The 25,260-nt window shown below is 48.3% G+C and overlaps 1 protein-coding gene across 4 annotated transcripts in view; it reads right to left on the bottom strand.

Annotated features, from left to right (window-relative positions):
* Window positions 1–25,260, bottom strand: part of LOC105482367 (ADAM metallopeptidase domain 19) — a 136,514-nt gene continuing 111,254 nt past the window's right edge. For 2 of the 4 annotated variants that reach the window (XM_071098155.1, XM_071098156.1), the window contains 10 exons: window positions 22,337–22,426; window positions 19,676–19,871; window positions 17,523–17,631; window positions 15,919–16,123; window positions 14,800–14,877; window positions 14,581–14,689; window positions 12,589–12,733; window positions 11,379–11,463; window positions 10,846–11,070; window positions 3,694–4,625 (listed from right to left, as the gene is read on the bottom strand). In XM_071098155.1, coding sequence (XP_070954256.1) covers window positions 4,308–4,625; window positions 10,846–11,070; window positions 11,379–11,463; window positions 12,589–12,733; window positions 14,581–14,689; window positions 14,800–14,877; window positions 15,919–16,123; window positions 17,523–17,631; window positions 19,676–19,871; window positions 22,337–22,426 — 1,560 coding nt within the window. In that variant the 3' untranslated portion in view covers window positions 3,694–4,307. The other 2 variants (XM_011742414.2, XM_011742413.3) reach the window with 2 other exon arrangements.

Below are 25,260 nucleotides of genomic sequence, written 5' to 3'. Positions count from 1 at the left end.
TAACATTGCAAATGACAAACGATTCATTTTAATTAAATACAAACAAGGAAAAAAGGCACCATGGCCCATTCAAGTATTTTGCATAGATGTACAAATATTGTAAACAATTAATAGGTGGACAAGAGAGAAGAAGATCTGTTTTCCGTGAACAATCTCCAAATAAAAAGAAAATTCACATTGCCCTGGATCCCAGACACATACGGACGCACAGTGGACGGTGTGAGAGGACGTGTGGGGGGTGACTTTGGAAGTGTGGGCTTGGATTCTACAGAACCTCTCCTTCGCAGGCTTCCCTCGGGAAGGGGACCTTTCCAGTTGGTGTTCCCATGGCTTTCTTGGGTGTCCAGCAGAGCTGTTATACACGTGGTTAACACGATGACTGACTTTGGAACTGGTCCCCAGTTTTCAAATTGCAAGTCTTCCATACCTTCTGTCAAATAGGAATAAATTAGGAAGTAGGCAGGGAGCGACTTTATTGGAAAGGCCTATTGCAGGAGGTAGTGAGGGGCTATTGCTTCACGGGGAAGGGTCTATGGCAGTACAAAAAACTCTCCAACCAGAAAATCAGCAAGTCTCAGACCTTAAGATCTGCAAGTGTCTCAGAGCTGGGGCAGAAAAGGGCTTTACTTTTATAGGGAGAAGCCAGCAAGGCAGAGAGGAACCTATGGCTAGCAGGCAGTTACAAGATGGAGCCAGGTGCCCAGGCTAAAGCTTCTACAGAGACAGGGAGATAGGGCACTAAATCCCTTGAGGTTTGTTTTAGAGATGGCTCCAAGGCCTGTAAAAAAAAAAAAAAATTATTGGGTTGTAAAACTAGCAGGAGGTTAATTTCACTTTTAAAAAGATTTGCCTACATCTCCATCTGCACAAAGAGCTTGTAACTCACTAACCCAAACTTGAGTTAAGTTTCCCTCCTCCCCACCAACCCTGGACTTTGACCCACCCTCAGCCTGAGCCAGCAAACAGCCCCTCCCCTGGGGAAAAAAAAAAAAAAAAAAAAGGCTGGGCACAAAGTCATTCCCTGAACATGGCTCTTTCTAGCCATGTTAATTCTTCCAATAAAAGAAAAGGCCTTTTCTGCCTGGGCTTTGAGACACTTGCAGATCTTGCCATCGGTGGGTCTGAGCCTTGTCACAATTCCCATAAGGCCCCTTCCTCTCCCCTTTGCAATATTCCCTTTCCCCTTCTGCAATCGTGCTTTGGAATAAGGTCTCTCCTTCCCTAAGCCCAGATTTATTTGTATTTGACACCTCAAAACAGCATACTGGGCACTGGAGAGAAAAGGGGATGCACAATGGCCAGTCTTCCTCCTGGGCAGCCTTCCTCAATAGAGCCAGGAGTGAAGAAGCATCAGTAGAACTGGTTGCCGAAAGTCTATCAAATTCCAAAACATTCCACCATCTTCTAGTTCACAGTACAACTTTATGGGATGGAGGTGATAGGAAAATAATAAAACAAAACAAAAAGCGAGAAAACAACAACTCAGGCCTCTTTCTGGTGTGGTTCCAGGGAGGGTGGACTGCAGGTTCAGCCGGATCACGCAGTCATTATGACTGTGGCGCTGTCACTTCAGAACCATCTACCTCCTGATGTGAGGGAGAAAGGCTGGAGAAGCCACGGGAACCTCTGCGAGGCATGGGGTTGGGTTTTGAGGATGTTGCTTGTTTGTTTTGCAGGGGGGTTAAGGGGGATGTTTTCACCTTTACTTTCCAGGAACCAAAGCCTTGAGGCAGAGGGTGGCGCATTTAAATAAAAGATTGTCTCCTGACTTAATCAGGCCACAGGAAAGGTGGGGAATGGATCTCCGGAGCAAGGATGGCCCACGGCAGGGAGATGGGGAACCTGTATCACCGCCACCCTGAGGGAAGAGAAACTCATTTTCCTGAGATCTTTCTAAACCCAACCCAGGCTTTTCCCCCAGGGATACAGCCCGTATTTTCCACTTATTTCCAAACCCAAGAACATCCAAGAAGCACCTATTGTATGCAGAGAACTCTAAGGAGGCCCTGGAGTGGTGAATCAGAAGCTCAGCCTCAGCCTTGCAGTGAGGTTTTCAAGGGCAAACAATTGCTCATGGCAGGACAGGAGGAGGCCCCAGAAAAGCCTCAGAGGAGTGAGAGTCAAGCCAGCTCCTGTCCAGAGAACTACCCAGCACCTTTGTGGGGTGGGAGTCAATCTCCCAGAAAACATCTCCAGGCGCTTTGCAAAAACCGTCCTATCTAGCACAGCACCACGTGGCCCTCCCTCCCTGCTGCAGGGAAGACAGGAGCCCCCGCAGAGCCCCTCACCTGCTCAGAGCTCTCTTTCTGTGAGGGTCAGGTAAGGGCAGTGACCAGACAGAGAACAAAAGGCAGTGAATGACAAAAAGCTGAGCTGAGGAAGAGGCTCCCAGCTCTGACTGTTCCAGCCCAGCTGCTGCTGGCTGCCTCCTCCAGTGATCTCAGGCAGCTCCCAGAAATGGGTCCGTTCTCTGCTCAGAAGGCAACGGTCCAGCCCGAAGTCAATGACCAGCCACTAGGGCAGGCTGGCTCCCTCGTGTGTACTTTGTAAATAGCTGGGCTTCCTAAGGGGGGACCTCACTAGATTTAGCTCAGAGAGTTACGGAGGAAGACCCCCACCCTGCTGAGGTCACAAAACACAATGAAAAATAAACATATGACCACATGGCCATGCCCCAAGTCTACTCTGGTCACACTCCTGAGAGCCAATGCGGGAAATCCAGTGGCCGACTGTGACAGAGGACTCTGACTTGTAGGTCACAAGCACCTGTTCACCAGAAGGTCAGGGCTGCTGAGGGTTTGCCCACCAAAGCACCACACTTAGAAGGGGAATGAGAGGGGAAGGAAGAGAGAAAAACATGGGGCACCAGGAAAGTGCAGCAGAAAAAACAAAAAGCAACTAAAAATTATCCAGAGTCAGGAGTCGCAACTTTTGGCATCACGACTCAGAGGAAGCCCAAGCCCAGGCTCCTCTTGTTGTCTACACTGCCTATGAATAGTACCTGTCTGAGTCAGAGTGACCCGTGTGAATAAGGGGATGCAGGGGTTTGGGGAGAGGTGGGAGGGGACTTGGCTTGTCACATGCAGCCATACAGCCAGAAGCCGTTCCCTCAACCAAGCCCTGGACAGAGCCACAGCAGTGGCTGGCTTGACCCTTCTTTAATCCCTAAAAGCTAAAAGGAGTGGGTAAGTACCAGCCTCTGTCCAGCCCGGGACCTCTGAGGAGAGCAGAAGCAATGGGAAGCTCTTTTGCGTGCCCTACACCCCAGGAGTGAATGGATGAGCTGGCCTGAGGGGCTTGCCAGCCTTGATCATCTCCATCAGCACCTCGGGGCTAGGAGTCTGGAGGAGAAGCTGCCATTCACCCTCCTCTCCTCTCCCCTCCCTACCTGGGGCTGTATATTGCACAAAACAACACCTAGAAGCCATTGGATCGTAGTCCCTCTGGGCTTCCAAGGAAGCCGAGGAGGCACTGAGTCAACAAGGAGATTTTTGGAGATGTGGAGGTTCCTGGAGGAGGGTGGGAGGAGATCAGAGGCGGCGGCCAGACATGCTTCTTCAGGGTTCCATGGCCATGCGTCCTCTGCAGTGTCCAGAGAGCTCAAGGAAAGGGAGAAGCCCCCTGGACAGGTCTAGATTTTCGAGCTAATCATCCCTCCAGCCCTCTGTGATCTGTATTCTGGAAACTGGGAAGAAAAAGAAGGGAGGGAGAGAGACATCAGCTTGATGCTTATCAGTGGGATCAAGGGGGAGTCATCCTCCTGATTTTACAAGAAGGGGTGGACCACCCACTGAGAACAAAGGCTTCTTGTGAAGTGCATCCGTGTGTCCGCTCACCCAGACCATCAGTCCTGCAAGGAGGGGTGTGGTGGATGCCACTGTCTCAAACTGACCAGTCACCCCTTCCTCTTTCCTTCTCTGCTAAGGCAGCAGCACAGCCCATAGTTTTCCCGGTGCCTCATGGGAATACAGGGTGGTCAGCCAGCTTCTTCACCACATCCCTTTCTGACCCAACTCCCAAGACTGGCAAACTGAGACTGTCAGCCACAGAGAAGAGGTACGAGGAGGGGCCAAGTGTGCACAGCCTCCCGCAGACCAGGTGGCTTCTACTAATGCACTGCCTTGCTCTTCACAGCAACCTGATGGGGCTGGTACTACTGCCCATCATTGCCTCTGTACAAATGAGGAAAAAGACTCAAGAGGGACTTGCTCAGGGTCCCTCCGCAGGTCACGTGCAGGGGCAGGACTGAAGCCACCGCAGCTCGGGATTCTAAGCATCAACTTTCACATGAAGCCAAAACTCCACAGTCAAGCAGGCACCAAGAAACATGAATGTTTTGCCCTTGGTTTTTGTTCTGGAAGTTCAGTCCAGACCACAAGAAGCATGAATTGCTTCGTTTTCTCAACTCTACACCTGTCCCCCTGGAGCCCTCTGGTACCAGCTTTCACCTTGGGGGCTTCCCATGGACTCACCTTTGGGGCAGGTGCTGCCAAAGGCCGGGAGTGCTGAGGGCCAGCACCAGGGGTCCGCAGTGGGGATGCACCCCCTGGCCTGGGGAGGCTCCTGCGGCCTGGCACTGGGTTCGCCGGGAGTGCCTTCTGGGGCGGCCGAGGCCTGGAGAAGTCCTGGAGAGAAAGCAACAAGCCTCACTTGAAGGCCAGAGGCCTGTTTGAAAGAAAATATCCCTGCTATCTTATGGGTCAAAATCAGATAGGAAAAGGTTATATACTGTATGGTCCCCTTTAGAAAGAAACTGTATGTATAATGTGTTTATATTCTCAAGAGGAAGTCAGGAGAGCAAGCTGGCAGTATCTATTGAAAGGACAAATAACCAGTGATGATGAGCTTTTTTTCATCTGTTTGTTGGCTGCATAAATGTCTTCTTTTGAGAAGTGTCTGTTCATATCCTTCACCCACTTTTTGATAGGGTTGTTTGTTTCTTGTAAATCTGTTTAAGTTCTTTGTAGATTGGGGATATTAGCCCTTTGTCAGATGAATAGATGGCAAAAATTTTCTCCCATTCTCTAGGTTGTCTGTTCACTCTGATGATAGTTTCTCTTGCTGTGCAGAAGCTCTTTAGTTCAATCAGATCCCATTTGTCTATTTTGGCTTTTGTTGCCATTGCTTTTGGTGTTTTAGTCATGAAGTCTTTGCCCATGCCTATGTTCTCAATGGTATTGCCTAGGTTTTCTTCTAGGGTTTTTATGGTTTTAGGTATTACATTTAAGTCTTTAATCCATCTTGAATTAATTTTTGTATAAGATGAAAGGAATGGATCCAGTTTCAGCTTTCTGCATATGGCTAGCCAGTTTTCCCAGCATCATTATTAAATAGGGGGAGTCTAGAACTAGAAATACCATTTGATTCAGCAATCCCATTACTGGGTATATACCCAAAGGATTATAAATCATTCTACTATAAAGACACATGCACACGTATGTTTATTGTGGCATTATTCACAATAGCAAAGACTTGGAACCAACCCAAATGCCCATCAGTGATAAACTGGATAAAGAAAACGTAGCACATATACACCATGGAATACTATGCAGCCATAAAAAAGGATGAGTTCTGTCCTTTACAGGGACATGGATGATGCTGGAAACCATCATTCTCAGCAAAATAACACAAGAACAGAAAACCAAACACCACATGTTCTCACTCATAAGTGGGAGTTGAACATGAAATGAGAACACATGGACACAGGGAGGAGAACATTACACACCAGGGCCTGTTGGATGGTAGGGGGCTAGGGGAGTGATCACATTAGGAGAAATACCTAATGTAGATGGCGGATTGATGGGTGCAGTAAACCACCATGGCATGTGTATACCTATGTAACAAATCTGTTCCTTGCAGCACTATTTGTAACAGCAAAGAAACCATAAATAAGCAAAATTTCATCAGCAGAAAAATAACTAAAATTATAAAGTGACAGATGACATAGCACTTAAAAAGAATGAAGTAGGTTGACAGGGGCTGGCGTGGGGAGATGTTCAAGAGTTGTCAGGTGGAACAAACAAGCTGGGGAGGATAGCTGACATAAAATAAGTCACCATGCTCACCACCTACTAGAAATGTCTATAAACAGAAAAAAAGGAAGGATACGGACCAAATTGAAAAGAGATTATGCTGGGATGGGGTGCAAGAGGGGAGGGGTGTGGTCCAGGTGAACATTCCTTTTTTTTTTTTTTTTTTTTTTTTGAGATGGAGTCTTGCTCTGTCCCCCGGGCTGGAGTGCAATGGCACAATCTCAGCTTACTGCAACCTCTGCCTCCCGAATTCAAACGATTCTCTTGCCTCAGCCTCCTGAGTAGTTGGGATTACAGGGGCCCACCACCATGCCTGGCTAATTTTTGTGTTTTTAGTAGAGACGGGGTTTCACCATGTTGGTCAGGCTGGTCTCGAACTCTGACCTTAGGTGATCTGCCTGCCTCAGCCTCCCAAAGTGCTGGGATTACAGGCATGAGCCACCATGCCCAGCCCTCGAACATTCCATTTTTTTTTTTAACGAGAGCATGTATGTGTATTGCCTGTTTAGATTAAAACAAAATTTAAACAAAGAAGCAGCTACATTTTGTTCATGTTGGTTGTCTATGTGTGTGGCACATTTCATGGATTCTGTCCTTGCTGTTTACTATTACCTTCATGTTCTCACCATCTCCACAAGGCTTTGCCCTGACTACCTTATTTAAAATTACAACAGCCCCACCCTGACATTCCCTGACCTTTGTATCCTAACATATCTCTTCTTTTCTTTTCGTATCACTGCCCGCCTTCCAACATATATAATTTAGTTACTTATCAAGTTGAGTTTTACTTTCTGTCTCTCCATCCCCCTCTAGAGTTGAAGCAGGGTGGGGTCTCCATCTGTTTGGTTCACTGATACATCTTCGGCTTTCAGAACAGTGTGCCTAGCATACGGTAGGTGCTCAACACGTATTAATTGATCCATGTTTTTTTTTTAGGGGGAAAGAATGATGGTGCCACCCGCAGGCCCCCAAGCTGTTGGGGTTTAAGGGGAAGCCAACTGCATAGATGGGCGTTCCAGTGCCTGCTCTCCTTGACTTCCTTCCCTTCTCGAGAGGGTTACTACCACATATCAAAGTGGACAAAAGGCAAGCATGTAGAGAGGCCAGGAATAACACAAAGAGCCGAGATTTTCCCCAAGAAACTTCACGGCATCAGAAAGGAAAGCAAATTCTTAGGGCCAAGAAGCCATGTTCTTCAGCTCCACGTAGAAGGACAATGCAACCTGCCCCCTTCACCACCACTTTCCCCAGCCCAGAATAGCTGCCAAGTTGCAGTGGTTGCTGGAAGCCAGGATAGAGACCTTCTGGGGCAGATGACAGCTGGGTGCAGATGTCAGGTTGCAACTGGTAAAGGCTGTGCTCCCAAGGAGCTGTGCCAATGAGCCACTGAGGGGCTGGTGTTTGGGCAGGAGCCTCATCAGCATGTCAGTGCTGGGCCTCCCAGCACAGCAACCAGCCAGAGGCCACATCTGTGATGATCCGACTCAGCCCTACCAGGGCCCTCGCCCCGCACTGTTTTCCTTTTTCTAAAGCAGTAACAGTCCCTCAGCTACTCTGGCCCACGCTCCCTTCCACCACAAGGGACGGCATCTCACTCGATTAGATTGCACAAGCCTGACACGGGGCATCATCCCCTGCCAAGCCTTGTTTGCAATGGATCCTCAAGTCCTGTCTATTTTCTCTTCTGCACATTTCTTATCAGCTTCACTCCATCAGCCCTGCCTACTCCCTGCTCCGAGCTTTTACCATCTTTCTTCAGGACAACCTTTCAATCTTCTAACTAGGACACCCATTTGCTTCTAGAGTGACTTTCATTTTTTAAAACTATTTTAAAAATTCAAATATAATATACACAGAAAAAGGTGAACAAATCATAAATATACAACTAGATGAATTATCACAACGTGAATACACCAAGTAATCCTCATGCAGGTCAAACAGTAGATTAACAGCTTCAGAAGCATCTATGGGCCCCTTGCAGGAACTACACCTCCCTCCTGCCTAAAGATATCCCAAACAGCGATCAATCCTTGTCAATAAAGAATTGCATCATGTCACCACTGTCCTCTTTCTATGGAATACAGACCAAAGTCCTGACCAAGGCCATGTGGCCTGGGCATAGTTGGGCTCCTCCTGGCTTTCCAGCCTCATCTCATAGCTCCTTGGGCCCCAAGAACACAAAACTTTAAGTTCCTTCAACCCGCAGGGCCCTCTCCCATGACAGAGCCTCCCTACTAGTGGGTCCTGGGACCAGGAAAGCTCCTTCGTCACTTGCCCTCACAGCCTGGTTAAGTCCTGTTCCTCCTTCATGTCTCAGCTCAAATGTCACCTCCTCAGGGAAACCTTCCTGGATTTCCCAGACTAGGTCAAATCCCCTTGTTACTCTTCTAAGCACCCTGAGCCTCTCCTTCTCAGCACGTATCGCTGTTGCAGTGACACGTATCCTGCAGTCGCTGTCCCAGCAGAATGCGAGCTCCTGGAGGCAAAGCTGCCATCTGCCTTCCTCGTCATCCCCTGGCCCAGAGTGCAGGTGCATAAGCCGGTTGAGAATAGCAGAACTGAAGAAGTGCTGAGGTTTCATCCATCACTTCTCCAGGGCGTCCATGTCCCCCAGCTAGGAAGTGGGGAATCTCTGATGGCAGACTGGAGACTGTGAGTGGCCCCAGGGCAGGAGGCTGTCTCGCTCAGCTGGGTGAGACCTGGGTTCAAGTCCTAGCTCCCCCACTCACAACTGCGCAATGTCGGGCAAGTCCCTTCAACCCTGTGAGGCCCGGCAACCTCCAAGAGAAATGAGGGCTGCGGCAACTCCCTTCTTGGAATGGCTGTGAGAAGGCAGGTGGCAGCCCAATGTCATCACAGCAACCCCCACTCGGAGCAGCTGCCTCCCACTGTTCGCTTGTACAGAGACCCCCAACTGGGCCCTGGGGCCCAGGAGAAGCTGTGCTTGGGAGCTAGCTGTGTTCTGGGGCACCTGCCACTGGCTGGGCAGCTTCCTGCACCCGGGACTCCTGCCAGCAGCCCCAGAAACGCAGGCGCAGGGTACACGCAGCCTCCACCACTTAACACACAGCTGGGTCCCCACTGTCCCTGACCCCTCCTGACCTAGGGCTCAGCACCTCGGGGTGACAGGGGTGAGGCTGGCCCCGTGTTCTCTGAACACGCCTCTAGTGTGGGTTTTTCGGAACAATAGTCTGAGTGGACTGCTAGTCCGACCCACTCCCTCCTCCCTCCGCCGGCACCCCTGCTCTCCCGTAACCCCAAGTCTCTACACGCCTGCTTTCTCCCTTTCTTTCATCTCTCTGTTAGGGACTGAACTGTGCACTCATCACTTAAAAAAAAAAATCATATGCTGAACCCCTAACCCTGAGTACCTCAGAATGTGGCCGTCTTTAGAGATAAGGTCTTTAAAAAGGTGATTAGGGTAGAATGAGGCCACCTAATCCAATCTGGTGTTCTCATAAGAAGAGGACAGTTGGCCACGCAGAGACACCAGGGAGGCAGGAGTGCATAGGAAAGGCCACGTGAGAACTCAGCAAGAGGGCGGCCACCTGCAAGCCACTGAGACAGGCTTCAGAAGTCAACCCTGCCAGCACCTTGACCTTGGACTCCTAGCCTCCAGAACTGTGAGGAAATAGGTGTCTGTTTTGAAGTCAGCCAGTGTGCAGTACTCTGTTAGAGCACCCCCAGCACACGACTACACTCTCCACCTCTCTCTCTCCACTCCTCCCCTCTCTTGCTTTTTTCCTTTCTTCCTTCCCTCTCTCTCCTTGTCAATCTTCCCTCTCTCTTTCTGCACGGATTTCTCCATTCTACCGCGGCCCCACACAAAAGGAAGGGGAGAGCAGCTGTTTCACAGCAGAGAAACAGAATGGACGCCCTCAGCTCTCCCAAACTGTCCCGCTGCCACACATCCTAAGGACCCTCCAAAGCCTGCAGCCAACCCCAGAGTCCTTAGGGTCAGAGACAGCTTGGGTTCCATGGACCCCTCTGGACCACACCCAAGGAAAGGAAAGCAGTCTCAGTTGAGAGATCACCCCCCAAACACACAGGCCAGTTCCGGAAGGCAACCCGCCCAGCCGCCACCCAGGAAACACCTGTGTCTGCACGGGGGGATCTCCTGCAGAAGGTGTGGTCGGAGCCATCAGAGCACACACACGCAGTGGGAACAGGCTGCTGGGCAGGCTCTGCTTCCATGAGCACCAGGCCTGGGGGCAGAGAATCTGGACCCCACTCTCACCTCCCAGAGGCACCTGCCCCCTTGGGATGGGCAAGGCATCAGGGCACATCCCTGGGTAAGACTTTCCAATCAGTAGAAGGTACCAACAGGTACAATTTGGTGGGAAGTGTACTCTGGTGAGAAAAATACAGTCCCATCAGCCTCAGACTTGAGGAATCAGAGTAGGCTTCCCGGGAGAAGCGGCATCTAGGAGCAGATCTGAGGACGAGCAGGAGCTGGCCCCGCCAAGGCAGAAGGAGTGTATCAGGCAGAACAAGCAGCATTGGCAAAGACCTAGCAGGCAGACGAGCATGGGGAACTGACAGAAGTTCATTTGGGGTGGAAGGTGGGTAGTGGCTTGTCATAAAATAGGCCAATCCGGGAGAAAATGTCACGTGGTTTAGGAGCTGCCTGGAGAGTCTGTTTCCCCACGTTAATTGCTCTAACCCGCTGTGCGCCCCCCGTATTGACCGAATTGCAGAAAAGGCAGTCAGCTCATGACCCCACAAGTTTCACCTTCCCCACCTTTGCCATTACCCAGTGAAAGTGGCCTTAAAAGCAATGTTCCCAGCCCAAGGCTGCTGACAATCCACTTACCTGGGAAAGGATGCAGTTTGGTGCGGGGGGAATTGGCCGGCTTGGAGGAGGCCTCCTGGATGACTCCGTCCTCTCTATTTGAGACCCGGGCCCTGGGGAGTTCCTGGCGGCCCTGCTCAGGTGTGCTGGCAGTGGTGCAGGTGGGGACCCACCGCGCAGATAATCTGGGGGGGGCCGGGGAGGAGGCTGGGAGGGCTTCCGCAGGATTTCAGGAGTGTTGATTACCTGTATGCACAAGTCAAGGAACACCTGAGACAAGAAATCACTCGGGCTGCCCTTGTGTGTCTCTTTGAGATAAACCAGAGCCCAAAGGGAGAACAGACACACCCATCTATCAACTGCCCGAGGATCCCAGAGGTCAGATGCAACCTTTAAAGTCATTAGGGGAAGTCAGAACCAAATAACATGTCTCTCCAGCCAATAAAAGGGCTTTTATTACCAATCCATGGGCCCATAGAGGCTCTTAGAAAAATACAGCATGACCGTGAGGGATAAAGGAAAAGTAGCCAAGTTCAGTGGTGCAAAGCTCTTACCTTTCGCTTGCCCTGGGGCGTCTGCAGCTTGAAAGTTGGGTTGGCATGACCAGTCCCGCTGTTCTGAGACACCCTGAAGGGACAACTAGAAACAAGAAATGGGGGAGGAGAAGAAAGGGGCAGATGTTCAGCAGGGGACAGTGGCTGAGTTCCCTTTGACGCAAGCAGGGCCAGCAAGCAGCTAAATCTTCCCCAAGTCTGCTCTGGAGGGAGTGGGATTGGTCTTCTCAAACCACGTCTTCCGAAGTAGGGAAACGTGTGGCCAATGGAGAACTCTCAAGGAAACAGAGTTGGCCTTATACAAAGCAGAGCTCTCTCCACACCTTCTCTTCACCCTTTTAAGATCCTTCCCCTCTGAGGAGACACAAGGGTGTCACAAGCCATCAACCAATCCCAATCAGGCACAGACCCACAGACCCTAGGACTTAAAATCCCCTCCAGAACAAGCATTATTTAATAGGTGATTCAGAGACTGTACATCTTCCATATCCAAAATAATAAATCACTTTTTAAATGGACACCAAAAGCGAGCAGGAGTAGCTATTCTTATATCAGATGAAACAAACTTTAAAGCAACAGTGGTTAAAAAGACAAAGAGGGGGCCAGGCATGGTGGCTCACGCCTGTAATCCCAGCACTTTAGGAGGCCGAAGCGGGCAGATCACCTGAGGTCAGGAGTTTGAGACCAGCCTGGCCAACATGGTGAAACCCCATCTCTACTAAAAATACAAAAAATTAGCTGGGTATGGTGGCGCGCACCTCTAGTCTCAGCTACTCAAGAGGCTGAGGCAGGAGAATCGCTTGAACCCAGGAGACAGAGGTTGCAGTGAACCAAGATTGCGCCACTGCATTCCAGCCTAGGCAACAAGAGCGAAACTTTATCTCGAAAATAAATAAATAAAATAACACGGGGAACAAATCAAGTAGATAAAGGATGGCAAATAGATTTTATTTTATATTTCAGCTTGATTTGGTTGGGGATATTCTGCTGAGAAGAACTCAGGAGTGATGACCAGAATCAGTAGAGTACTTACAATAAGATCAACTAGTAATGCCTGTCACAGTCACAGCAGGGGAGAGGGCAGCGTGTTCCTTGCATTTGTCTTCCCTGAATTAGACCCACTGTCACCAACACTTTTGCTAAGTACCATTTATGGAGACCTTTGTGACCCATAAATTGACCCTGAGTCCTCCATGGAACCCTGTCATACCAGAACTGTTGCCTCAGCTTGGAAGGGAGAGCTGAGGGCTTGAGTTGGCCTAGTTTGTTGTTCTGTCTGCAGCAGTAGTACATCAGCATGAGGACCGCCAGCACGAAGATGGCCACCAACACTCCAGCTACCACAGGACCCACACCTTCCAGAAACAGAACCCAAGTGGGAGATTTAGAAGCTGTCAGGGCTACAGCAGATTTCAAAATAAGTATTCCTGCTTCTTCTTCAGGCATTTGATTTGCATTTAATTTGTATTACTTACTTTAACTTATAAATTATAATTAAAAGCACACATTATGGGCCAGGCACAGTGGCTCACGCCTGTAATCCCAGCACTTTGGGAGGCCATGGTGAGCGAATCACAAAGTCAAGAGGTCAAGACCATCCTGGCCAACATGGTGAAACCTCATCTCTACTAAAAATACAAAAATTAGCTGGGCGTGGTGGCACTCGCTTGTAGTCCCAGCTACTCAGGAGGCTGAGGCAAGAGAATCGCTTGAACCTGGGAGGCGGAGGTTGCAGTGAGCAGAGATTGTGCCACTGCACTCCAGCTGGCAACAGAGTGAGACTCCGTCTCAAAAAAAAACCACACACATTATGTACCACTGGGAAATCACTAATGTTAGCTCAAAGAGCCAAGTCAACTTATTTTGCACAGACTCTACAGTACAAAGCTTCTATAGCCACTTCTACTTAATTGAAGAGGTCCCTTTTCAGGCAAGCAGTTCAAGCTCTGTTACAATTTGCCACTAGTTTTTAGCCTGAATCATGATTTTCCTGAACACAAAGGAACCAACACAAAATACAAAAAGACTTGGCCAGGCGTGCTGGCTCATGCTTTGAGAGCTTTGAGAGGCTGAGGTGGGCAGATCACTTGAGGTCAGGTGTTCGAGACCAGCCTGGCCAACATTGTGAAATCCTGTCTCTACTAAAAATACAAAAATTATCCAGATGTGGTGGCAGGCACCTGTAATCCCAGCTACTCAGGTGGCTGAAGCAGAAGAATCGCTTGAACCCGGGAGGCGGAGGTTGCAGTGAGTCGTGATCATACCACTGTACTCCAGCCAGGGTGACAAGAGCAAGACTCCCGAGTAGCTGGGACTACAGGCGCCCGCCACCACACCTGACTAATTTTTTGTATTTTTAGTAGAGACAGGGTTTCACGTGTTAGCCAGGATGGTCTCGATCTCCTAACCTTGTGATCCACCTGCCTCAGCCTCCCAAAGTGCTGGGATTATAGGCATGAGCTACCGCGCCCTACCCCAAAAAAAAAAAAAAGAACAAAGAAGCAAAAAGACTCAGACAGATTTAAGACTAGAACTCTCACCCATAATCCATAACTTAACATTTGGTTTCATCAAAACTACCCCAATATTCTCTCAAGTGGTTAATGTAAATATACAGAATATATTTGTACTAACAAAATACTGCTTTTATCAGTTTTACATATTGGGATTTCTTCCTTGAAAGATTTTGGTGCTTTTTTTTTTTAAGTTCTTTGTTATTATTATTTTTTTTAATCTTTAGAAACCGCAGTGCTAGAATCCTTGAGAGATCCACTAAAATACTACAAAACTTTTCTGAGAGTCTGGTTCCCCATTTTAACTTGTGTCCATTAGAGGAAATCTAAACTACCATAATGTGTGCCAGGTTCATGATGGTTTTTAAGTGCCCAAAAAGAAATATTCACCACGTTCCCTAAAAAGAATGGGAACATTCAATGACCTACAGTCTCTCTTACTCTCACTCTACTAAGCAGACTCCCCCTCCTCAGTAGAAAGGATGGGAGAAGAGAGACTGAACCGTGACCCCACACCACACTACGGGCAGTCGCTCCTCTCTCTTGGTCTCTCTTTATCCTGATTTCCTCTCTGCAAAATCAGGACAATGAAGTTGACTCAGTGTGGATGCTCTGCAACATGCCACCTGCCCCTGAAACCCACTCTTCTCACAAAAGCGGGCAGTGGCCCCAGCAGGGCTGGCACTCACTCTCAGGGGGCATGGGCCCACTGTCGATGCTGCCCCCGTGCCCCGGTGTGTTGCAGAAGGGCGGGGCCCAGCCCGGCAGGCAGTGGCAATTCTGGTTGTTGTTACAGACCTGGAGTGAAGAAAGGGTAGAGGCATCAGCACCCCAGAGAGCATCACCACCCACAGGGCCTGCCCTCATGACGTCCCCATGACACAAAGAAGCCAGAACCCAGCACGCACCCCATGGCCATTGCACTTCTTCCCACAGCCTTCAGTTTCAAAGAAGGAGGTGTTCCTGCACTGCCCCTCGAAGCAAATCTGCACAGGGAGAAAATAGAATGATCAGTGCAGTGGGAGGTACGCTGGTTGGGAGTTAGGAGGCAAGATTTTGCACTTGGAACATATGAGGACCCATGGCCCGGCCTGGTGGCTCACGCCCGTAATCCCAGCACTTTGGGAGGCCAAGGTGGGTGGATCACCTGTGGTCAGGAGTTCGAGACCAGACTGGCCAACATGGTGAAACTCTGTCTCTACTAAAAATACAAAAATCAGCTAGGCCTGGTGGCCTGTGCCTGTAATCCCAGCTACTCGGGAGGCGGAGGCAGGAGAATTGCTTGAGTCCAGGAGACAGAGGTTGCAGTGAGCTGAGATTGTACCACTGCACTCCAGCCTGGGCGACATAGCAAGACTCCATCTCAAAAAAAAAAAAAAAAAATTATGAGGACCCAAAAAGGCAGCCCACTTCAGGTAACTATCAAAGTGAAAAATGGAAAACAGCCCACAAACGCTAAGGACAGGACAATAGTCAGCTAAATTCTGCTATTACTTTTGTGATTAGGGAGAAAACAAATACATTGTTAAAGTATCACATTTAACAATATAATATTATAGGACTATTATGTTGATTATGTTAATTACTTGTCATTAATATGTATCAATTTTAACATTATATTTAAAAATAATGATGGTGACAGTATTCTGTGCCAGGTGCTATGCTAAATGCTTCATGTTTTTCATAGTTTCATTATCAGAATCGACTCTACGGGATAGTTGCTATCATTTTGCTCAGGCTTCCCTAACTCGTAGTCCATTTTTAATTCCCATGATAATTAGCGATGAGAATGAAAGTGGCACTAGCTAGGTGACCTAAGTGCTTTACCGGGATGATTTTCTTTAATCCTTCTGACAATTCTCTGGGGTGGGCGCCTGCTGTCGCTATCCACGCTTCATGAAGGGAGCCACCGAGGCTCAGAGGTTGGGGAGGTGGCATCTGAGCCCAGGCATCCTTCCCTCAAAGCTCACTTCTCAATCATTCTGCTCTGCAGCCGGCTCCTAGGTGAGCTGGGGGAAGGGACTCACATGGTTGTAGCCACACTTGGTTCCGGTCATCACCAGCCCTGGGTCCAGCATATCACCCTCCTCCTCAGGACCTCGGTAGACGTGGGTGCCCCGGCACTGGATCTGCCTCCCATTCATGATGATAGTGGTGTCGATGGGCACCGCGTTGGACTCCAGGGGCCGGGCCTCGGAGCTCTGACACTGGATCTTCCCACACTTTGCATCTCTGGGCACAAGAGACAGAGAGGGAAGGAGGTGGAATCAGAGCAGAGGAAAAGCTGGAGCACCAGAGAGCTTCAGCCTTTCCTGACCAAGACAGCGGGCTTGTGTGGGGTGGGGCAAAGGTTTAGGGCAGTCATGTGCTTTGGAGACTCACCAGGAGAGACTCCATGTGGACTGACACCAAGGGAAGAGAACAGGCTCCTTGACCCTGAGCAAATCCAGACCAGAGAACTGGCCTCGAAAAGTCCTTAACTCCAAGAACAGCCACCTGAGCTGAGCAATCTTTCCCTTTTTGCTCCTTATACCGCCATCCACCCAGGAGCTCCAGCCAGAAATCTGGGGTCATCTCCAATTCCCCATTCTCCCTCAGTCCTGGGCTCAAGCCATTTTCAAACCCTATCCATCTTCCCTCCTATAGATCTACCTTAATTCACACTGCCCCACTCCCCTTACCTGGTCTGCAGAAGACTGATTTCCCTGCCTCCAGTCTGCCCCATAGGAGTCGAATTTCCACACTGCTCTCAAGCTAAAGTCCAAACTCCCCTAGCCATGCATTTGAGGCTTTTCATGACCTGGTCCATGCTAAACTATCCAGGCTAATTTCTCAGCAGACCTTCTCCTTCGCATCCCAACATTATACTTTAACTGTATCAAACTGTTCTCAATTCTTTCAACTGCCAGTTTTTCTCCATTCATCTCTCTTCCTGGATCACTCTCCTATGCACCAGTACCACTCTCCACCCTGTTCACCTAGGTAACTGCTCCAGATCTCAGTGTAGGTATAACTTCCTTTGGGAAACCACTCTGACACACTAAGATGGGTTGGATGGCTCTCTCCACACTCCCATTATCATACTGTATTGTTAATTACAAGTTCCATGCACTCAGCACTGTATCTTGCACATGGTAAATCTTCGATAGATAGTAGATAGTTGGTAAATCTTCAATAGATACTAGATGGATAGATGGATGGATGGATGGATGGATGGATGGATGGATGGATGGATGGGTAGACAGATGAGTGGATGGTTGGTTGGAATGAATGATGAATAAATGAATGAATTAGTGAATTAATGAATGAGGAGTTATTCAAATTAGGGCACGATTAGAATTTTGCAGAAATGACCCAAAAGGGCTGATTACCTGCCCTACTGTAAGATGGTCCCCAAAGGAAGCCTGATCAGCTTTCTAGGAAGCATTGCCACCCACACCCTCCTCTGACTTCCTTAGAGATGAATAGTGCACTGTCAAACAGGGGGCCGAGAAAAGATGACTGACTTCAACTGATTGACGTAAAGGTGCAGCTCTGGGGCCAGTCACGCTGCTAAGCTGGGCAGCAGTGAGGACAGAGTAGAAACTGCTTGTTCATCCTCATTTCATGGGGCCTGCCCTTTGGTCATCACCTTGTGTTGCACTTCCTGTGTTCACCATTCATGTCCTTTCCACAGTTTCCAAAGGTGTCTCCTGCCACATTCACCTTCTCGAAGCAGAGGTCAGGGGCAGGTCGGGCTCCTGGGTGGGCAAGCAACATCTGTCAGTATATTCGTCTGTCAGAAGTCCCCAAGAGCAAAGGTATCTTTGGTAAAGTAGTGAAGTTAAGAATATTTTCTAGGAGGGAATATTCAGCCTCTTCTTCCTGTTCCCCCCACCCCAGGTTATTCCATCCCCATATTCTCATCAAGATCTACTCAGAGAATAATGTTTTATATAAATTCTTTTTTTTTTCAGATGAATTCTCACTCTGTCACCTAAGTTGGAATGCAGTGGCACAATCACGGCTCATTGCATCCTCTGCCTCTTGGGTTCAAGCAATTCTCTGCCTCAGCCTCCCGAGTAGCTGGGATTACAAGCACCTGCCACCACGACTGGCTAATTTTTGTATTTATTTATTTATTTTTTTGTAGAAATGGGGTTTCACCATCTTGGCCAGGCTGGTCTTAAACTCCTGACCTCGTGATTCCCCTGCCTCGGCCTCCCAAAGTGCTGGGATTACAGGCGTGAGCCACCACACCTGGCCCGTTTTATATGAATTCTTCCTACCTTACTGAGGATTTATATTTGTGTGTGGGGAGGATTGCATGCTAAGCCTGCTCTCTAATGAAGAAGCCATGTTCCATTTCAAGATTTTAAAAAATAGGTCAAACATGCATAATATTGTAAAGATATACACATGGCTTGGAAAATTTTTCTTGTAGTCATCTAGTTCCTACTTCTCTACATCCTGGAGGAATAGCACTTATTAACAGTATATTTTCTAAAGAGACTTACATCTCTAATTTCTATATCTCCTAGGTATAATTCTGTGTGTATCTTCTAGAGATAATCTATCTAATAAAGAATGGAAGCATTTTCTTTTCTTTTTTTTTTTTTTGAGACAGAGTCTCACTCTGTCGCCCAGGCTGGAGTACAGTGGCACGATCTTAGCTCACTGCAACCTCTGCCTCCCAGGTTCAAGTGATTCTCCTATCTTAGCCTCTCGAGTAGCTGGGATTACAGGCGTCCACCACCACACCTGGCTAATTTTTGTATTTTTAGCAGTTACAGGGTTTCACCATGTTGGCCAGGCTGGTCTTGAACTCCTGACCTCAGGTGATCCACCTGCCTCGGCCTCCCAAAGTACTGGGATTATAGGCAAGAGCCACTGTCCCCGGCCTTTTTTTTTTTTTTTTTTTTTGAGATGGTACGTCACTCTGTCACTTGGGCTGGAGTCCTAGAGTGGAGTGGCTCACTGCAGCCTCAAACTCCTGGGCTCAAACCATCCTCCCACCTCAGCCTCCTGAGTAGCTGGGATTACAGGTGCCAGCCACCAAATCTGGCTTGAAAGCAGATTTTGTTCACTGTTCTACACCTTGCAATTTCCACTTTGTTTTTTGTGGAAGATGATTTTATTCAGTAAATATGGGCCTGCCTCCTTATTTAGCCATAAAGCATTGCATTATATGAATGTACCATAATTAATTTAATTGGTCCCTACTGAAAGACATATAGGTTGTTGTTGCTATGGCTAACAATGGTGCAGTAAACATCATAGTAAATATATCCTCACATACATGTGCAAGTGTTAGCTGCATTTCTAAGTATATCTCCGAATTGCTTTCCATAGTGGTTGTATCTGTTTCTTCACACCCTCCACAACGCTCCATCATTATTATTGTTATTACATCATTATCTTAACTTCAGTCTTTGCAATCTGATATATGAAAAATCTCACCTCATCATAATTATACTTTGCTTTCCCTCAGTATGACTGAGGTTAAACGTCTTTTCATAGCTTTAAGGGCCGTTTGCATTTGCTTCTCTGTCTCCATCCTCTGCTCATTTTTCTTTTGGATTACTCTTATTCGTTTGTCCACTCTGAGAAATAAAAGCATCAAGGTACCAGGAAGGAACACTGTCCTCTGGTTCTCCTTGAACATCTACCCTGAGTCAAGGGGATGAAAGAGGCAGTATCTAGAGGTGCCATTTGAAGCCAAGATTCCAAACTACCCTGAGGGCCAGGGGAGCTGGCTGGGAAGTGGCGGGCTGGGGAGAGCCATTCTCCCCAGGACAGCCTTACCGGGTCCCCACAGCTGCTGGCACTGCTCCTGGTAAGTGAGGCACATGCCGTTGTAGCAGTAGGCCTGGCCGCCCTCACAGGGGGTACCATCCATCTGGTAGAAGTTGGTGGGGCAGTGGGGAGACTTGCCCGTACAGAACTCCGGGAGGTCACACTGCCGGGCCTGCTCGCGGCACAGGGTCCCAGGAGCCAGCAGCTGAGCCAAGGAACGAGAGGAAAACACAGTCAATCTCCTCCCCATCCTCAACCCTATTGCCCAAGGGCTCATAAGGATCACTCTCATAGAACAGAATTTTCCATTACCATGATTTTACAGCACTTTTTACATGACCTCATTAGCCCAAACCATCTTCAGCCTTCTCATGTGAATACTGACAGAATTTCAAGGTGTTTTCACAAATGCTAACTCACTTTCTCTTCATGGAAGCCTTAAGAAGGAAGCAAGAAACAATACCTATACAATAATTTACAGTTTCCTACACGCTTTAGTAATAGCAGCTACTTTTCTGCAGCTCCCACGTAAGTATCCAGTACAAATATGACTTCATTTAGTTTTCATGACAGTCCTGTGTAATATAATTATCCCTTCTGCAGAAGATAAAATCTGTAGGCTTAAAGAGGTTACATGATGCATCCAAAGACTCATAGTAAGTGGCAGAGGAGCCAGGCCCACTAACACACACACACACACACACACACACACACCCCCCCCTAGCATTCACATAACACCGGAGTTTACAAAGCACCTCAGCAATAATCCGTCCCCACTGTGGAACCAGGCACTGGGCTGACTGTGTGACATACATGTATCTCGTGGGATCCTCACAGTTTCCATGGGATAGATACTGCTATTTGCCCCACTTTGCAGATGAAAAGTTGATCAACAGCACACCTGGGGCAACGGGCGAAGAGTCTTACAGCCTCCCTGGGTAGTCGGTGTTACTAATACTCTTCCCATTTTACAAATAAAGAACCTAGGCTCAGAGAGGTAATAGGTTGCCCCAAGTCACACAGCCAGGGTTTGAAGTCAGTCTCGGACACCAGGGAATCCTTTCTGAGGCTCAAACTGAAATTCTTGTGTGGAATGAAGGGGTCCACTCCATGCCTATGCTTAGGTCTTGGGCCAAAACTGGAAGAACTTGACCCAGCACAGCCTCCCTGGGGGATGCACAGCCAAACCAGAGGCCATGCAAATTCCGAGAGCCAGGCAAGGAAACCTGTGACTGAGAACAGACCCCCTCCCCTGCTCCTGGGCCACTCCTCCCACCCACAGGGTCCTCCCAGGAGAGAAGGCAGACAGGCTTCTCCACTGGCCACTCTCAGGCTGAGACTGAGCCAGCCGAGCAGCTTGCTGAGAGTGGATGCCCCGTTGCAAGTGTGGGCAGGGTGGTGTATGCAGGAGGAGGCTGCAGGACACACCTCTGCCACCCAGAGGCAGGTGGAGACAAAGAGGACCCGCCCCAGAGCCAGCCTGCCTGGGCACAAATCCCCATTCCTTAACCAGCAGGGGGGCCTTGGGCACCTGCTGTGTGACCTGTGTGTGCTCACTCACCCACAACTCAGGATAATAACCCACTCATGGGTGATTCAACGTGAGTTAGAACGAAGTACGTGAATGGTATCTGGCCCCTAACGAGTACTCAGCAAGTGCTGGACAGAAGCCGAGGCCCACAGTTCCTGCCTAAAATGTTGGGGCCAGATGCGGTTCAGCCTTTTCAGATTTAGAAAGCAGATATTGTAATGCATAGGTACATATGTACGTGTGTGTACATATATAATTACACGTGTGTGTGTATATATATGGATATGAATAATTACATATGTCTGCATATATAACTACATATGTATATTACACAACCCCCCAGCAAGGCCGGGGATAACACCTTCTGATCAAACATATTAATATTTCTATAATGCAATATAAATATTCACTTTAGGAGTGACTTTTTTAAAAAAAAGACTACAATTCGTCTCGTGTCAATTCAGGTCAAGTTTTGCCACCAAATGTGTTTACATTTTTTTTCCAACTTTTAGAACTCTCTTAACTTCAGAATTGTGCAAGAGAGATTGTGGTTCTACAGTAACACTAGCAGTAATAGACGATTTATCTCCCACATCAGTATTAGGAATGTGGGCACCAGAGTCAGGGAAAGCTGGATTCAGTCCCTTCCTGACTGCCTGATTCCAGATAAACCTCTTATCCCCTATAAGCCCTAGTTTCCACATCTTAAAATGAGGATAATCGCATCTATTTTATGGGGTTTTTGTGAGGAGAGAATGAGATAAGGCACATAAAATTCTCAGCACAGTGCCTGGCATCTACTGAGAGGTTCATCAATGTCAATACCAATTATGATAATTATTATTGTTTATGAGCTCAGTAAAATCAAGTCCACTCTCTCCGGACGCTTCTTTGAAAAAGAAAAAAAACTACCATTTCCAAAGAGGCGCCACCCTCCTCTGGGATGGTCTGAATTCATGAGGCCCAGTATAGGAACAGTAAATTTTATTCAAGGTGCCTTTCCTGCTCCATGTTTCTGAAACTCTGTTGCCATCACTCCCCCAGGATGGAGGCAAATCCCAGCCAGCCACCCCAGCAGAGCAGTCCTGTTGTCTCACTGCCAGGCCAGGGCCCAAGGCACGGAGGAAAGGGCCACTTACCTTACACTGGTGGCAGCAGGAACCATGAGCACACTCCGCCCCTGGCCTCAGGGTGCAATTAGAGGCATTGCAGCAGGGGTTGTTACATTCCTGGGGAGGCAGTGGGGTGGATGTGAGTTGGGGAGGGCCTTCACCACCCCCAACATTTTCCCCACCCTTGCCCACACACCCCTGGAACCCCAGCTCTCTAGCAACTCTCTCTCTGTTTTTTTTTTTTGTTTTTTTTTTTTTGTTTTTTTTTTTTGAGATGGAGTCTCACTCTGTCACCCAGGCTGCAGTGCAGTGATGCAATATATCTTGGCTCACTGCAACCTCTGCTTCCTGGGTTCAAGCGATTCTCCTGCCTCAGTCTCCGAAGTAACTGGGACCACAGGCGCACGCCACCATGCCTGGCTAATTTTTGTATTTTCAGTAGAGATTGGGTTTCGTCATGTTGGCCAGGCTGGTTTCAAACTCCTGACCTCAAGTGATCCGCCTGCCTCGGCCTCCCAAAGTGCTGGGATTATAGGCATGAGCCACCGCACCTGGCCTAGAAACTTTTGACCTCAAAAATCATGTGACAGTTTTGTCACTAAGCTAATGTGTACTTATCACAAGAACCATATATATGCACAATCATTAGTAACATGACTTGGACACAGCTACATCTTTTTTTGAGACAGTCTGCAACCTTCTCCTCCTGGGTTCAAGCAATTCTCGTGCCACAGCCTCCCAAGTAGCAGGGACCACAGGCACACGCCACCATGCCCGGCTAGGACACAGCTACATTTTGAGTATGAATATTTTCCCAGGCATTTTCTACACACATACATATATATTTATACTTACCTTACAAAATCATAGTATCCACAGTGCTTTTTACTTAATATAACATGCATATTTCTCCCTGTAACCATGTATTCTTCTAAAATTGACTTTTTAGCATAGTACATGGAAATTTTAAGATTTGTTTTTCTAATCCCCAGTAGAATATCCAGACACCCCGTCTTTCATGGGTGCCCTCCTGCCTCCAACCCTCCTAGGCTTTCTTATCTCATGAAAAGGGGCTGCTGGTGCAAGAGGCTGCTGGAACAACCTCTCTGAATAGTTTATGTCAACTCCTGGGCCTGTTTCCTTAGACTTTTTTCTCCATCTGCTTCTCTTCCTAAGCCCTTCCTGGCCTGGACCTTTCTGGAACAGAAAGGCCCAAGCATTCCTTGCTCTCCTCTCTTGCTTCCTGCCCCCCGGCCTGAGATTTTTAAAAGATGATGAGGCGCTCCAGTGACCCCGAGTGTCCTCATCATACTCTTACAGTATTCACAGGCCAATCCATCAGCCACTGATGAAGAGTGTATGGGGCTCCACACATCTCTCCACCACAGCCTTATGAGGCAGCCTTGTCCCCATTCCACAGATGGGGACGCTGCAGCTCAGGCAAGTCCAGTAGCTGGCCGAGGGACACGCCTGCTGAATTCAAGTCAGGTCTGCCTGAGGCCTGCCTCATGTTTATCAACCTTATACCCCTAACTGTCCAGGGCTCTAGCATATTGGAGAGCCACATCCCATCCCCTGACCACAGACACCTGTCCACCTGTTTCCCCTAAGAGAAGGAATAGAACACTTTCCTCCCATTAATCTCCCACCATGTTGGGCTCCAGGAAGACCTGTATTCCTGCCTTCCTAATGTATCATATTTCTTCCCACGAAGGCACACGCTCCCCTTCCACCTGATATGTGCCTTCCCTCCTGCGTGCCTCACTAACTCCTAATGCAGCCTTCAGATATGGGCTCCACGGTCACCTCCCACACAAGCAAGGAGGTTCCCCCTCACATTATGCATGTTCAGAGCACTGTGTCATTTGTCTTCCTAGCACTTGCCATGGACTGCACGTATATTCTTTCGCAATTATTTCAATATGTGTTTCTCCCACTAATCTATCAGCTCCCCAAGGACAGGAACGATGTCATTTTTGCCATTCATCCTAACCCCAGGACCAGACACCGTAGCCCACACTCAGTGTGTCTGTAGAATGAGCAGCTGCTCAGAACCTAAGCCAACTGGCCACGCCCACTCTCAGGCCATTCCTCAACCCCAATGGGCCCTCCATGTTCCTACCACTCCCTTCTTTCTGATGGGTCTGGGTTGATCTCTCTGGGCTCATGGTGGTGGGGGTGGCATCCTTGACTAGTACTTATCCTATTCTGAAAGTGGCATGCTGGCATTAAAAAAAGAAAATCACATCATAGAGGTCACAGGCAGAGTGCGGTGGCTCACGCCTGTAATCCCAGTGCTTTGGGAGGCCGAGGCAGGTGGATCATCTGAGGTCAGGAGTTTGAGACCAGTCTGGCCAATGTAGCAAAACCGTGTCTCTACTAAAAGCACACACAAAAAAATTAACCAGGTGTGGTGGTGCACACCTGTATTCCCAACTACTCAGGAGGCTGAGGCAGGAGAATCGCTTGAACTCTGGAGGTGGAGGTTGCAGTGAGCAGAGATCATGTCACTGCACTCCAGCCTGGGCAACAGAGTGAGAGAGAGAAGGCCATAAAATCAAATATTTTTTTCCATTTATACAGAACCCCAGTCTCACCCCCATAATTTACTGTTACTTGTTATCTACCCCAAATTGTTATGCATGTATAAACATACATATTTTCAGCCTTCAAAAAATAGAGACGAAACAATCCAGTTCTGCTTTCTGCAGAACCACATGCATTTGTTAAAAATGACCAGGCTCTGCCGTGTGCCCTCCACACTCACTGTGAAGATCAGAAGGAAGGAGAGAGTTTACACATAAACAGTTCTGCCCTTTCTTCCTCCTAGCAGCCCTTTCGAGACTCGACAGCACTTCCTACATCCCCTTTCCATCCTTTCTCCTCCAGCCTAAACAGCACGAGCTTGTTATTTTAAGCATCCTCATAAGGCCCCTGTTCAAGCCCAAATA

Source organism: Macaca nemestrina, chromosome 6, assembly GCF_043159975.1.
Source record: "Macaca nemestrina isolate mMacNem1 chromosome 6, mMacNem.hap1, whole genome shotgun sequence".
NCBI classification, from domain to species: domain Eukaryota; kingdom Metazoa; phylum Chordata; class Mammalia; order Primates; family Cercopithecidae; genus Macaca; species Macaca nemestrina.
This window is presented reverse-complemented; position numbering and strand designations above follow the sequence as displayed.